This window comes from Protopterus annectens, chromosome 8.part0, assembly GCF_019279795.1.
Source record: "Protopterus annectens isolate FY-2018-M chromosome 8.part0, PAN1.0, whole genome shotgun sequence".
NCBI lineage: Eukaryota > Metazoa > Chordata > Ceratodontiformes > Protopteridae > Protopterus > Protopterus annectens.
Window position 1 is genome coordinate 761,944,316 of NC_056741.1, and position 15,344 is coordinate 761,959,659.

Genomic DNA, 15,344 nt, shown 5'->3' on the forward strand with positions numbered 1-15,344 from the left:
ATTTAAATCCAGAACATCGAAGGTTTTAAGTGGAAGTGCCAGGTAAGTGACAATGTAAAATTGTGGGTGTGTATGCAGGGCAGCAATGTGCCCTGCATGTTTTGTGTGTGCCATTTGAGCGTTGGCATTGCATGTAGGGTACGGGAAATCTCCCGTTTAGCTCTACTGCATATAGCGGTAAACGGGAGATTTCCCTTACTCCACGGTAGTGCGATCTCTGAGTTGGAATATTAAAGTAGGAGGGGTGTGGGGGGGCACAGCCCCCTGCATGGGGGGTGCAGGGGGGGCGAAGCATAACATAGTTTTTGTGATTTATTTGGTGTTTGTGTTGTTCAATTTGAAACTTCGATGTTCTGAACATCGATGTTCTGGTTTCGATGATCAGAACGTCGATATTCTGAACATTGGATGTTTCAAAGCGAATCCGTATATATATATATATATATATATATATATATATATATAGATATATACATATATATATATATATATATATATATATATATATATATACGTGTGTGTGTGTGTGTGTGTGTGTGTACATACACACACACATATATATATATATATATATATCAAAACACCGAGTAAGTTCAGAAGAATACCAATATCTATTAACTTCTGTAAACTAGCCAATTGAATAAAAAAACTACATCCCACAAAGATAATGAGCTTTCGTCCATTTTCTTGAATCGGAACTTCTTCAGATGAATCAAATTAGAAGGGATCAGTAATATAACAAAAGTGAATCATAAATATTAATATAAATCCATGAGCCAATGCTTAGGTTAACTTCACAAAATTCAGTGAATCCATACACAACTAATAAACACTGAATGTAAATCAGTGACTAAGTAAACTATTACTTATTAATGTGCATTAGAACCAAATCCAATAAAGACATACCACAGAACCTGTTTAGCATGTCAGAGACAACCTGTTTAGCATTTCATAGAGAAAACTACTATTCCACAAAACTACTGAAATATTTTGCATATTCAGAGAGAAAACCACTGTACTGCAAAGCTACTGAAATGTTAATAGCTAGGCACAGACATAGCCTTATTGACACTACTTTAAAGCACATTTAAGGTTTAAGGTTTCAATGAGTCCTGGAAAAAACTCAGCGTTTAAATGCAGTTGCCACCTTAGTTCCTGTAGTTGTAGTTTACAGTCAGCATCTCCAAAAAATTCCTTGATGTGCTCCAGTACCAAAAAGGTAAACTTAGAGAAATAGGAGCAATTCAAACGATGTTTCCCTAAAGGGTTTGTCTGGTCGCTATTTCTCACTGCAAAGTTGTGCTCCTTGATTCTATCACTAAGTCTTCGTACAGTCTTCCCAATATAGAAGCATGGACATGAAGAGCAAATCGCGCAGTACACTACCATAGTGCTATTACAGTCAAGAAGACTGGAAAAGGACACTTTCACATTACAATGAGGAAACACCTAAGATTTTCCAATATATATCAAGTCACAGCAAATGCATTTACCACAATTGTACATGCCAGGTAAATCATAAATGTTAGAACGTGAACATAAAAATGGAGAATCATTACTTTCAAATAAAGACTTCAAAGTTTTAGTGCGTATGAATGAGAAACACAGATTACTACCTAAAGAATTACCAATGTTTGGATCACTAAGAATAATCTTCCAGATGTCCTTCAAAATGTTTCTTAGTGTTGTCATATCCCTACTAATCGGAAAAGAAAAACTGGACGTGTGATCAGAAGTAGGTCCTTTACAAACTGGAACAAACCCAAATTTCAAAATAGGTCTAAACTTAGAATACCTTACTGACTGGATTTCATTTCTAATAGAAGTAATTAAATTCAAAGGGTAACTTTTTTGTACAAGTAACTCAGTAAAAAAATCAGACTCAACCAGCAGAGCATAGCTATGGTTAAATCTTATTTGACCAGGAATGGTCAGTCGAGTGCACAGCGAATTGACTTAGTGTTTTCTGTTGGAATTAGTCCTGGAACATGTTTTTATGTTCAATGGGACTTATTATTGGAAGTAGCAGGAGTAGCGATTGGTACTAATTGTGCCAACAGCTATGCAAACTTGGTGATGGCTGAGTGGGAGCATTGTAATATCTTAAACTCAGGTAACACTGGTGTGTTGCTTTCAACTGACGTTTTGTCAATGATCGTTTTCCTTGTGTGGGTAAAGGATGAATGTGAATTGATGGCATTTATAAATATGCTTAATGACAGTTGTAATTTTTTGAAGTTTACATCTCAATATTCATCTAATAAGATTGATTTTTTGGACGTATAGATCTGGAAGGATGATGTTGGACGTGTGTCCACTAGGATGCATAGGAAAGAATGCTATCATCCAGCCTTTTTGCACAGGGAAAGTATGCATCCACGGCATATTTTTTCCAATATAGTGAAGGGTCAGGCTATGCAAGCATCATGTTTGTCATGTGAGAATAAGGATTTTCAGATCAGCTTGGAAACCTTAAGGCATGATTTTATAGAAAGGGGGTCCAAGGTAAGGTTGATAGAGCATGTTTCGATATGACCAAAGAGAGGTCGGCAGGAGCTAAATCCTATTTTCCAAGTCCTCTAAGGTGAAATGCCCTAGAAGAAGTTGTGAGAATAACTTGCCAGTGGTCTTGTCCTTTACACAGGATGTTGGAGGTATTAGAGATATTATACGACAGAACTGTCACATTTTATAAGTGGATGAGAAAGTAGGAGGAGTAGTGGGCATTAAGCCAAGGTTTACATATGAAAATAAATGTACACTTAAGCAGAGATTATGTTACCCATTAAGTAAAGAACACTTAGACATGAGGGGGCTTGGAACCAGGAGGTGCTCTAACTGTGCATTTTGTTAATTTGTAGATGAATCACTGCCTTTTAAACATCCCGACACTGGTTATGTATGGCAGGTTAGAGCAAATGCTGATTGCAACACTAAGAATCTGATTTACATTGCCCACTGTGTGGTCCTGTTGCAGGTTCTATGTTGGGAAGACAAATAGTCACCCAAGAGAACGCATTAGAGACCATATGTATTGCACGCGGAGGGGATTAGAATACAGTGCCCTGGCTAAGCATACTAACACTCAGGAAGTACACATACATTTATGCTGCAGGTGTTGAAGGAAAATATTAAGATGGAGGACATAATTAATGAGACTGAAAAGGTGCAACTGAAATGGATTTAATGCACATATAGGATCTGCTCTCCAGTCTCCCAAAAACTGGTGAAGTCACGTAAACTTAGAAGAGTAAACTTTTCTAAGTATGTCTTGCCCATAGATGCTTGTTGTGGTTGCTTCCTAGTTAATTTTAATGAAGGAAGAGTAATGGATGAAATGCTAATTGGATAATTGTTTTTTAGATGGGTATATATGTAGTTTGATTTTGTTTGTATGTATGTCTGATTAAGCAATGTTATCATTGTGAAAGTGCTTACATCCATCACTAAAGCTGTGTTTTTAAGAAGTTCTGAGAAGATTTTTGTCTGCCTTGTATCTCCACGATTTTCATTTGGATATGTGGACTATTAAATCAAAGGAACATAGATGAGTGTGTCTACTAATACCTGAACTTCACATCACTCAGATTTGCAGAGCAGCAGTCATGTCATAAAATATGCACAGCCAATAGCATTCAGAAATCAGCCCACATTAAACAAAACACTGAATGGATTGGAAAACTGTGCATTAATGCTTTACTTTGCATCACAAACATGCAATTACTAGTACAAAAATACAATTACTAGTAGATCAGCAAGTCATTGCACTTAACTAGTATCAGAAACCGGAACACAAGAAAACATATTTTCTACGGCATGAAAGAAAAAGACAGTTTGAAACTTGCCTCGCTCAGATACTTTAAACAGTGCTAGTAGCAGTCTTTCTATAAAATCAATGTAGCTGGCCAACATTCAGAATCAGCACTAAATAAAATATGCAATGAAAGGAACAGAAAAACAATGTTTTATCCTTGCCTTACTTGTATGTTTTCTAAAGAGGTGGAAGCAGTCAGGTCATAAAATGCCTGAAGGGCTATTTTTCTGAGGGTAAAATGTACACTCTAACTACAATTTTAGATTGAATTTGAGGAACACCTCTGTAGCTTCCTGGAGGCACCTCTCCCTGAACCACCACAAATAAAGCTGTGCATGCTCAGAAAGGCACATAAACTGAAAATTAAAACAAAAAAAAAAATCTCTACAACAAAATAAAATATTAGAAATGGCGAACTGCAGCCAATTATGGGAGGCACAACAACTTAACCAGAAAAAAATAATCACACGTTATTAATAAACAATAACTGAATCAAAAAAGATCAAACTACTGGTAGTACATTTAAAAGCTCTGTACAGCAACAAAGAGGCTGAGGAACAGTATACACTCTGAAGCAGCTTTGTAATACAAAGCCGATGTATTAAACTTACAGGGATTGATCGGCTCAGGTATCGCGCTGTAGATGATGCAAGACCAGTATAGCTGGGTCGGTAGGTGCTATAATCATCTGGGTGGCTGTTCTGAGAACTGATGTGACCATTGTTGGTGGTGCCAGTATTGCTGCTTCTGTTGTAGTGGTTGTTGTTGAGCTCACGGTAATTTCTAGGAGACATCTGTGCAGTGCCATTTAAATGGCTGGTAGAATGCCTAAGAGCATAACCTGTTCTAGATGTGGATGAAGTCACTTTACTCTCTGTGTCATCTGATGCTGCATACAGGTTCCCTAGGGAACTGGCTAGCCTGGAGTTAATGGGAAAGCTAAATGGGAAACAAATATGGAAAAATGCACACAATGTATATACTAGGAAACATGCATATATGAGCATAACAAAAAAAAGACAATGAAAATGCATCATGTGATGTGTTGTAATCGACCTAAAAAGTCAGCAGTTTAACTTAATACTTCATTAAAAAATGGTAAACTGCACTACAGCTTATTTTTAATTCAGGTGTCTTCTAAATGTATTACTTGATATGAACATTTTGATGTGCATACTGTACTATGGGTTGCAGAAATACCACTAAAGGAAAAAATACTAAAGTTTTACCCAATATATGAAGTGCTTCTTCAGGCTATAGACAAATATTATATTTTAGGTTCAGAGGAAAAATAAGACTAATTACAGTACTAAAGTTTGAACTAGCACCTTCTTTAGATCAGAAAAGGTTTCTATAGTGGCAAGGACACAGAGTAAAGCTGTGAGGTTTTACTTACAACCTTGATGTACCAATTTAACTGGCTGACAAGTTAAAATGAATCATCTTTTATAAGGTACACTCAGCAATTTATTTGAAATTAAAAATTAAATATGTACTAAATTAAATACTTCATATCGCCCACAATTCAGACTCGCTCTTTGTTCTATCATAGTATTATTGATGCTGGTTGACTTTGTGGCTTGCAAAAAAAATACATGCATATTGCACTACAACACTATATCACCAAGTCATATGTACAATAAAGAGGCTTTTCAGTGTCACAGTGACAGTGTAACTACATTAGGCAATAACATTTTAAAGAGTATTCGTAACATCCTACATTAATGAACAGTAATTTAAAATGCTGAATACATTAAGGTGACGAAATTTTCCTCATGGCCAAATTATGCATACAACAAATAACAGCTTTTTCCCATTTCTCTTCTCTCTAGGGGTAAGATATTATTGCATTTTAGTGCATAGGTGACTAATGTATTTTGCTCCTATATGATACAATGGTAACAACTCCTATCTCAAACAGTACAGTTAAGACTGGTGATCCCCCACCCCCTCAAACACACACACACAGACTCAGATCTTGGGTACTCAGGTTCAGTGGCAGGACAAAGGGAAGAAGGTGGGAAATCTTCATGGACTTTAGTTTCTTTTTCTAACTACAACATACACAAAGAGCATGGATTTGGCTTGTACAAAATTCTGCATGTAATACAAGTGCATCACCCACCACCCAGTGACACCTAAAGGGTGAAAAAGGTAGCTTACCTCTCTGTCCCAAGGAATGGAAATCATTCTCCAGAATGTTTCCTTATCTCCTACCATCAATTAAGAGTCCTTTCAGGAACCTATTTCACTGGTTATCTGTTGATATGGCATGGGCTCTCTTGGTACTCAGCACTAGTGGACAAACATTTTACCTGCCAGATTTAAACATTAATCTAAAGGGTAGGGAAGTGATAAACTTTCCTTGGCCACTGCACAGATGGTCACTTAAAAAGCAGCCATCACCACACTATTCAAACTAGCACATGCAATTTTTCAGTCAGAATTTCACACAGTTGTGAGAGAATCACATTCACCACACTACGTGCTTAAGGTGGGACTCAAACAGCTGCAGTCCATCAGACTTGTACTATGCAGAGGCTATATATGTTTGTACTTCTGTTCTGCTACTGAGAACAGTATGCACACTGCTCTGTCTTGACAGTTGACTATGGTATGCATGAACACTGGCACAGGCAATGAATCAGCATCATCAACCAGCAGTGGCCCTACTCTACCAACACTGATGGCCCATCTCCCACCAAACATGTATGAAAAACATAACATTGTCCATGCATGTAATTGGAAACAGCAGATTACCTAAGAAGAATGAATGGTTGACTCTGGGCTGCAGTCTAAAGGTAATGCTGAAATGGAATGTACAGCTGTTTAAGAATTTACATACGAGTAGATGTTCAAACACGTCACAGTTGCAGTGCACTGACAAATGGGATGTATACTGCCAAGAATACTATACATCTGACCATGTCAAGTGCTTCATTTTCATGCACCACACATCTGGCTGGAGACCTAGACACAAGGGCTGCATGCTGGTACACAAGGGAAAACAGGCACCTATAATCTCTGAGCTTTCTTGGCTCGGACAGTTACTGACGCCAAGTACAGAAAATGCAGATTCAGGAAATACTAGGAAAAGAGGGGGGTGTTAAGCAAGGAAGGGTCCCTGCTCAGCCAAAAAGAAAAGGAAGAAATGGGATGAAGTGAGGATGCACATACTGCAACAGCGATCGATTCAAACATTTACTGTTATGGTAAATTTTTACATTTGCATTACATTCATCATTAGATCACTGTTGATATAGGGCTGACAAAGGTGATGATTCCCAAAGCATTTTATGGAGAATAGGAGGGGGTAGAGGGGTACTGAACTAGAATCCAGCAGTTCGGGAAAAGCCACTTTTGGCTCGGAAGAATGCATTAGTTGTGTAATATTTTGTAAAAGTGTGAATGGCAGACATAGTAGCTGCCTCTAAAATAGACTTGGAGTCTAGACCTTTGAAAAGGACCCCTGGAGATGCCACAGCTCTTGCAGAATGAGCTTTTATGCTACTTGAGCATAAGACAGAGAGAGCGAGATATCTTGCCCTGAATAGTACACTCCCGAGGCTTTCAAAGACAGATGATCAGCTTGTGCTGTTCCTTTGATGGGCAAATAAGTTCCCTTTGAGGGGGAAAAAACTTCCATTTTAAAATAAATTGTTTGTTAAATAACACTTTCCTATTAAAGAAAGTTTTTGTAAAGTTAGGATTTTTTATTTTAATGGTGTTTCATGAAACTGTACTATACTTCTAAACAACAGCACTGTCTCTCAGTTTAAAAGGTGTTCAAAGTAATTGAAAACCATTTCTTTCTGCAGAGACGCTGTCTATTTTAATTTTGGGGATGGCAAAATATTTTAAAGTGTCAAAAGGGTGACTTAACGACTTAAGTTTTACCTGCTTTTGTTGCTTGTTTTCCTGGGAAAGAGGCACCATTTTTGGCTCAACCATTGAACAAGCTGTTGCTCCTAACAGCCACAAAAAGAAAAAGTTAAGCAAACAGCCTTTGCCACCATAGCAGGCTAACTTGCCTCAGACATAGGTGGGCGACCCTGCCATGGCCATTAACTGCATCTCAGACCACTCCTCTTTTATCCCAGATCTCTTTGGTGTACTTGGCCACTAAGACCCAAGGGTTAGCAATGTCCTCTGCAGCTACTGGGGACCCCTCAGTGGGCAAGGGAGAGCCAAATCTCATCTTTCCTGGGAGAGGGAACAGGGGAGGCTTTTTTTTTTTGCCAGAATGTTGTACCCATCCCTGGGGAGCTGCTGCTGCCATTAACAACACTGTTGGCCCCATTTTTCTTGTCAAAACGAAACAAAAACCTAAACATGCATCAAACCCTCCTACTTCTTAGGCAGGAGTAGTTTACTGGGTCTGGCTCAAAGTTTAATTCAAGCTATTTAGCCTTATTGTAATGTAGCTTCTGGCTAAACAAAGGGGGTTACACCTCTGTTCCTGAAGAGATTCAAGATTCTGAATATGGACAGGAAGATGGAGAGAACACAGATTTTTCTCCACAGTTTTCTGACGCAGACCCAGAGAAAATCCTCCCCGTGGGGTTTCTCTTTCTCTGACACTATTTCCAGAATGTGCCAGTGTTAGTGGGAGAGCACGGAGACGTTTCTCACAAAATATTAGGAGCTGTTACAGAAGGAATTTCCAGAACCTTCACCCATTCCTCCAGTAATTTCAGCTTTGGAGGACGTGTTTTACGGCCCACAATTTTACCAATAGTCAGTTAACTACCCCTAAAAAGGCAGACACGATGTATAAAGTTCCTCAGTCTTTTAAGATTTCATACACTTCCTAAACCTGACCCAGCAGATACAGCTTTCATTGATCCTACTGCTGTTAAACAATTAGTTGATCCAATCCTACTCTTTCTGATACAGATGGGAAGACTATTTATAAGTATGTGGAAAAGAATATGCTTCCGCAACTCTGATTTTTAGAATTTTGAATTGTCAGGCTCATATGATAAAGCTTGTTCTGACTAATTTCAAAAATATGAAATATGAGGAATGGTTTGTCTGCAGTTTCTTCTTGCGAGGAAAAATCTGCTTTAAATAATTTAGTTACTTTTACTGTAAAAGTCACTACTCATTGTTAACAGTGTGCATGTGTATCACTCAGCTGATAATACTGCTTCCAGAGTTATGGCCACTGGTACTGTTCTGAAGAGGTTTGCCTGGCTGCATTCTTAGAACCTCTCAAATGACGTTAAAAATGAGATTTTAAATTCTCCTTTAGAGGTGATCAAAAAGTATGGTAAAACGGGCAAGATGACACAAGGAATCTCTTCAGCCTCCCTTTCCAAATTTTCTAAGAGATTCTATAAACTCTCATTCAATTTTTTGTAAAAAGTTTCAACAAAATGCAGGTAAATGGATGTTTAAGAAGAAATGGCAAGAGGGTTCCAAAACAAATTTGGGAAGCTCCCAAAATGGACAGTCCAAACAAGTCAGAATGACTATTAAAGGGACCTTGTATACCCCCCTCTCACCCTAGCAGCCCCCCTTTCCCTTCAAGAAAGTCTGAATCTCTACTTTTCTCTTTGGAACCAAAGTTTCACACAAATGGGTTCTGAAGATCATTCAACAAGCTTACAGATGGCAGTGGGAGGAAATTCCTCCCTTCTTGAGGAAATCCCTCATCCTCCAGCCCAGACTCGTCTCCACCTGTTGTTCAACACAAGGGTGTGATAGAACCCATTCTACCTTCCCAAGTGGGGAAAGGTTTTTATTCAAGGATAGTTTTAGTGCCAAAGAAAGAAAATGCTTTGAGACCACTTCTGGATCTTTCTTTCCTAAACCTTTTCTGATAGTGCTCAAATTCAAAATGTTCTCACTTCACAAGCTGTTACGTCTTCTTCTTCATTCAGTTTTCCTGGTAGCACTAGATTTAAAAGATGCATTATCACATCCCAGTTCCTCTAAACTGTGCGTTTCTTAGGGTATTGTGTGTCTGGATCATATCGCAAAGTTCTCTCTCTTATTCACTGCACCAAAAGTGTACAAAAAGTTTCCAGCTCCAGTTATAGATCACTGCTGGCTGGAGGCTATCCACATTTTTCCACTTGTAGATGACTTGCTTATCTTTCAAGAGTCTTTTTCCAAGTGTCAGGAATTTCTAATGTAGGTAAAAGATTTCTTACATAAGCTGGAATTCCAAGAGAATATTCAAAAGTCTGACTCTTTCACATAGGACTGTGTACCTTAAGTGCCAGTTAGATACATCTGTTCAAAAAGCTTTTCTTCAACAGGAAAAAAACGTATCTAGATCTAAATCTGTTTCTAAGGTTTTCCACTCAGACTTCATTCACTTGAGGGAATAACTCAGGAATTTGAGTCTCACATTCTTCTTTGACTCTTTTAATACCCGAGAAAGATTCCACATAAGACACGGAGGTATCCGAAGTCTTTTTGGTCTTAGCACCAAAATTATTTGTCTTTTCAAATCCCAGTGCTGGCATTTGTCAGAATAGAAATAACTTGAAGATAGCAAATATACTTAAATCTGGGTCTCCTCTACTCCCTTCCCTGTTCCAAATCAGTTATAACATATGTCTCGGACTTTGCCTGGGGAGCAGTTTCAGGAGGGGTAAAAGGTATGTGGGACACCAATGACAGACAACCACAAATATAAGAGACGGTCGCCCTTATAAGGCACTCAACACTTAACTTTGTCCCCGTGACCTCTTCAAATTGTTACAGAAAATACCAGTGTCATGTGTTACATCAACAAGCAAAGGGGAACAAAGTCATATCCCTTTGGCAGACTATCCATGTTAGTTGGGGATACAGCATCACAGCACAATATCACCCTACAGACAGCCTACATTCAGAGCAAAATTGTGTTGGCATACAAGCTCAGCAACACAAGGGTAGACCCTCACAAATGGAAACAAGATCAGGGGGTCTTCCAAGACTTGATCCATCTGTGGGGAGTTCTTCAAGTACACCTATTTGTCTCCTGTCTTAACAATCAGTTGGCAAGATTCTGCTCCAGCACTCCATGCAAGGTGGCCTGGAAGATAAGTTGCCTTTTCTTTTTCTTGGATAGTAATGCTCCTGTATGCTTTTCCACTGATATCCAGGGTACTACTGAAGATTCAGAAGGAATCTGCCAAGATCACTGTGGTGAGTCCCTTCTTTTGGAAATGGTCAGGGTCAATTACCACAAGCTTCCTGACAGACTGATCTACTCACACAAGAACACAAATGTTTAACACACCAAGACCCTAATCAACTTAATTTGGCTGCCTGGATAATGGGTCTTAATTCCCTTTAGGAACCAGTTTACTGAGGACATGCAGAAAGTACTAATGGAAGGAAAACAACTGCTACTACAAGATCATATATTAGTAAATGGAAAAAGATTTTCTAGTTGGTGCCAACAACATGCCAGCATCCATTCAGGGAAAGCTGTTCTCTTGTTTTACAATATTTTCATGAGTTATTATCCTATGGCCTTTTTTACTCCCTTGTCATGGTTCATTTATCGGCCATTTTAGTATGTCTGTCCATGGATTCTCCTCTTTCAATGCATTCTCATGTCAAAACGATTTTGAAAGGGGTTCTGTACAATAGGCCTCTAAGAAAACCAGTGGACCCTCCCTGGGATCTTAATTTTGTATTAGAGATGCTAAGAGCTGCATCTGAAGCAGTTAACTTGGTTGGCTTGAGGTTCTTGACATGGAAGACAGCTTTATTGATTCCTCTGACCTCTGCAAGGAGGGTACTTGAGTTGCAAATTCTTATGATGAGTCAACCCTATCTCATTTTCCACAGACACAGGGATTCTTTGAAAATTAATCCCTCTATTATGCAATAAAACAAACCACAGTGCAGCCAACACTTAATTAGAAATGACAAAAAAGGCCTGCGTAGTATACACCTAGTAATTCCAGTGGAATAGCATACCACAACAGTGGTAATGACTTAAAAAAAAATGTGAGGAGAGGTTGCTGGGAAACAGACTGAAAAAGAGAGTGTATTTGGCAGCTCAGGCTAAAAGCGACCTCGTCACCATGGTTAAATGAACACACCATTTTCACCAATTTTAAGAATAAAGGCAGCTAATTTATGTGACAACATACAAATGCATAAAAAAATAAGATGTGCTAAGTGATTTAATTGCGGGTTATACTTTAACCAGTGGTTTTACCATACTATTTCCAAAGTTAGAAAGTACCATCAATTTTAAGGTTTTTAATATTAATATTTTTACTGTATAATAAATGTTAGTCTGCACCATAAACATATGGTATATTGATGGGGAGAGACTAATATGGATTTTTCTGAGTTTGAAGGGTTATGCACAGCCTTCAGGTTTAAGTGTATTCAAGTGAATAATGTTTCTTGAATGGACTATCTTGCTAAATTTTAACTTAGTATCACATGACTGTTTTAAATACATTTTAAATTCAATATAAAAAGACTTAACTGCTCTGTATAATGCTTGAAGTCCCATGTTTTGAAGGGACAGAAGCTCTAAACCACTTAAGCTATTTTTTTCCATTTTCTATTGATCGTTTACATAAAGATGCTTTAAGTTTCTATCTGGAGACTGGAGTCTTTTTATTCATTACAACTGTTGTGTGCTATTCCACTGGAATCAATCAGTATACACTGCGTAAGCCTTTCTTGATCATCCTTCTCCTATGCCTAAAGTGGTATCCAAGTTTACTTTAAGCCAGCTTTATAAAACTAAAGGGCATCCTCCACATGCTTGGATTATAAGGAGCTCAAAAGGAATATCAGATATGGGGCAGTTAGCAAGAAGCTCAGAGGTTTCTTGCTCCAAAAACAGAGAGAACAGCCCTGAAAAAAAATTCTAGGAAACAACCAAAACAGGAAACTATACACACCCTGGCAACACAACACACAGCAAAAAATGGTGGGGGTGTAGGGAGGGTACACCTAAAGCAACGACGATTGATTAGAACATCTACTCAAAGTAAATTTACTTACGCAACTGCACGATGTTCAACATGACATCACTGTTACAGTAGCCTAGGCTATATGGGTAGATTACTATAGCTTAACAAGGACAAGGAATTAAGAATCTATGACCCCATGGAGAATGGTCCTACAAAACCCTGTTCTGGACCTGGAAAAAGAAGCCAGTTTATGATTCTTTGTAAAGCTATGTACACAGGATCAATTTGCTGCCCAACATTTCTGAAGTCCACCCCTTTCCAGAAGGCCTCCAAAGAATCCAAAACCTTACTAAAATGGGCTCTAATCATGCCTGGAAGTAGCTTATTATGATGAAAACAAAAAGAAATAGCATGATTGACAGAAAGTAATGTAGATGTTTTTTAATATGTTTGAACCTGGGAAGGAAGAATGAGAATTCAAATAAGCACACTGTAAGTTTGGAAAACAATATAGTCTGCAAATATTTTTTGACTCCATAGTAATAGCTGCTTAGTTGTAGAACTCGTAGTCATAAGGGAAGGTTGGACAAGAGAAACTGGGTAGGTTTTCCTGCTGTCTCAAAGGAAACAATGGTGCACTTCACACAAGAACATGGATGGCTCCAGTGAGACTTTCTGGTACATGCTTACAAGCCTAGAGAAGGATGCTACAGCCAAGTGTGGATATTTGAACCATGATCAGTGGGCTTTGTGAAAGGGACACTTTGGAGCTGATTTGTGAAAACAAGCTGTCTAAAAGAAAATAACTTTTCGAGCAGTTTAGAACCTCTGCTTATATCACACAGCTGCTGGATGTTACAGGTTTACTTGTCCACCACCTTGTAGCATTACAGTGGGACCAACCCAGCTGCCGAAAGGACCTGTGCAACCTACCTTTACAACAGATACTTAATTAAAAGTCTCTCACCATCCTGTAAAAGATCCCTGTTACCTAAAGAGGCAAGAAGTACGTGCTGTCTAAACCTGAACACTTGCCAAACAATTTGTATATGCTTTCTAGCACGCTACCTAGCCAGGATACCCAGCAGCCATACCCTTCCACTACCCCTAAAGGTTTTTCTCTTACCTATCCAAATCATTCTACCCCTTACACCAACTATTTAGTTCTATCCTTGCACTGTCTCCAGAAACTGTTTCTTGTGCTCTGTATACCTTATACCGTCCTTCTCTGCTCACCAGCTTCAGCTGCAATTTCATGCTTTGCCCACTAGATGGCACCATACCATAGGCTGATTCCTAGCATTGTTTGCCCTCACTTTAACTGGAGTAAGGCTCAGATCCTATACTAAGTATCTTTTCTCCTGCACAACCTAAGAAGCTCTTTCCCATCTTGCTATTATCACTCTGAGACTCCCTCCCAATACCAGATACCCATCTCTCTACTGTCCCTTACCTTGCACTTCCCAGCTTCTACCCCTCAATACTTACCTGTATCTACTGAACATTTCCTCAGTATTCACCTACACACAGATAGGTTTTTCTGCTAGTCCTTCGCCACCTGTGTCTTGGTTAGTGGCCATTCTTCACTCTCTATCTGCCTCCTAAACACGCTCGGCCTCGTATTCTTCTTCTTATTCCTACCACCTCTTCTGTTTATTTACTTGTTTCCTTTCCTTCCTTGCCTACCCTTTCCTCTAGGTTATTCCACTCCCTATATTCTAGTTGCTATTATTCTAGGGATAGCCTCTCCTTGATTACCTGTCCGCATCTTCATTCCCCTCCCCTTTTTACCTCACATCCTTTCCAATACCATATAGCCTTCCTGCCCTGCGAGGTGCCATCTTTAGAGGAAGGATTCTACCCCCTGGCTGCTCTGCGTACTTGGCCCTAGCATTCTTGTAAGTCATTTGTTGTTTGTTTTTAAATGTTTCACTAATCAATGATAGACTAATTGAATTGTTTTACTGTTGGTTGACATTAATCTTTATAGATCTGCAGTTGTTAGCAGCTTTTAATGACAGTACAGTTGCAAGTAATGTGTAAACACACAGCTGTTATCTGCGCGTACCACGTGGAGTAATCGCAAGCTAACCCACTTGATGTAAGAGCTGTGTAATTCATCTTTACTCACTTAGACTTGTGGAAGGGCACTAAAGCAATTAATGTTATTACCTTAGCTTCCTTAAGCTTAAACACCTACAAGGTTCCTTAGCAATTAATCTTGGTTCGCTACTTTGTGAACTGTTTTATACTAGGATGAACCTGCTTTATGTTCCTATAACCCTCTTGGCGGCAACAGAGGCTTGTACTTCAACCTCTGGGTTTGTGTGAGCGTTCTATCGTACTTTCATTTACTGTAAGTGGTACTAGTAGGTTGTGCACAACCCTCTCAGTCTATAATTTATTTTATTTATTTTAGCTGCTCTCAGCTGGCATCGGAGACCATATGAGCGTTTGTACTCCAACACGACAACCACAAGTAGTGCGGGCTTACCCTGATTTCCTCACTTTTATGTACTAACTGTAAACGTGAGAGGCCTACATGGCACTGCTAGCACATCCCCTTATAAACATTTAATTGTTTATTCCCTACTACACAACTCCTAGAAAAAACTAAATGAAAACTCCAGCCAAGCTAGAACTTC

The 15,344-nt window shown here is 38.8% G+C and overlaps 1 protein-coding gene across 1 annotated transcript in view; it reads right to left on the reverse strand.

Annotated features, from left to right (window-relative positions):
* Positions 1-4,272: 4,272 nt before the first annotated feature.
* CDC14A (cell division cycle 14A) overlaps positions 4,273-15,344 on the reverse strand; it is a 1,552,589-nt gene continuing 1,541,517 nt past the window's right edge. Inside the window, exon 18 of the mRNA XM_044080231.1 lies at positions 4,273-4,753. Coding sequence (XP_043936166.1) covers positions 4,288-4,753 — 466 coding nt within the window. The 3' untranslated portion in view covers positions 4,273-4,287. The remainder of the gene's footprint in view (positions 4,754-15,344) is intronic.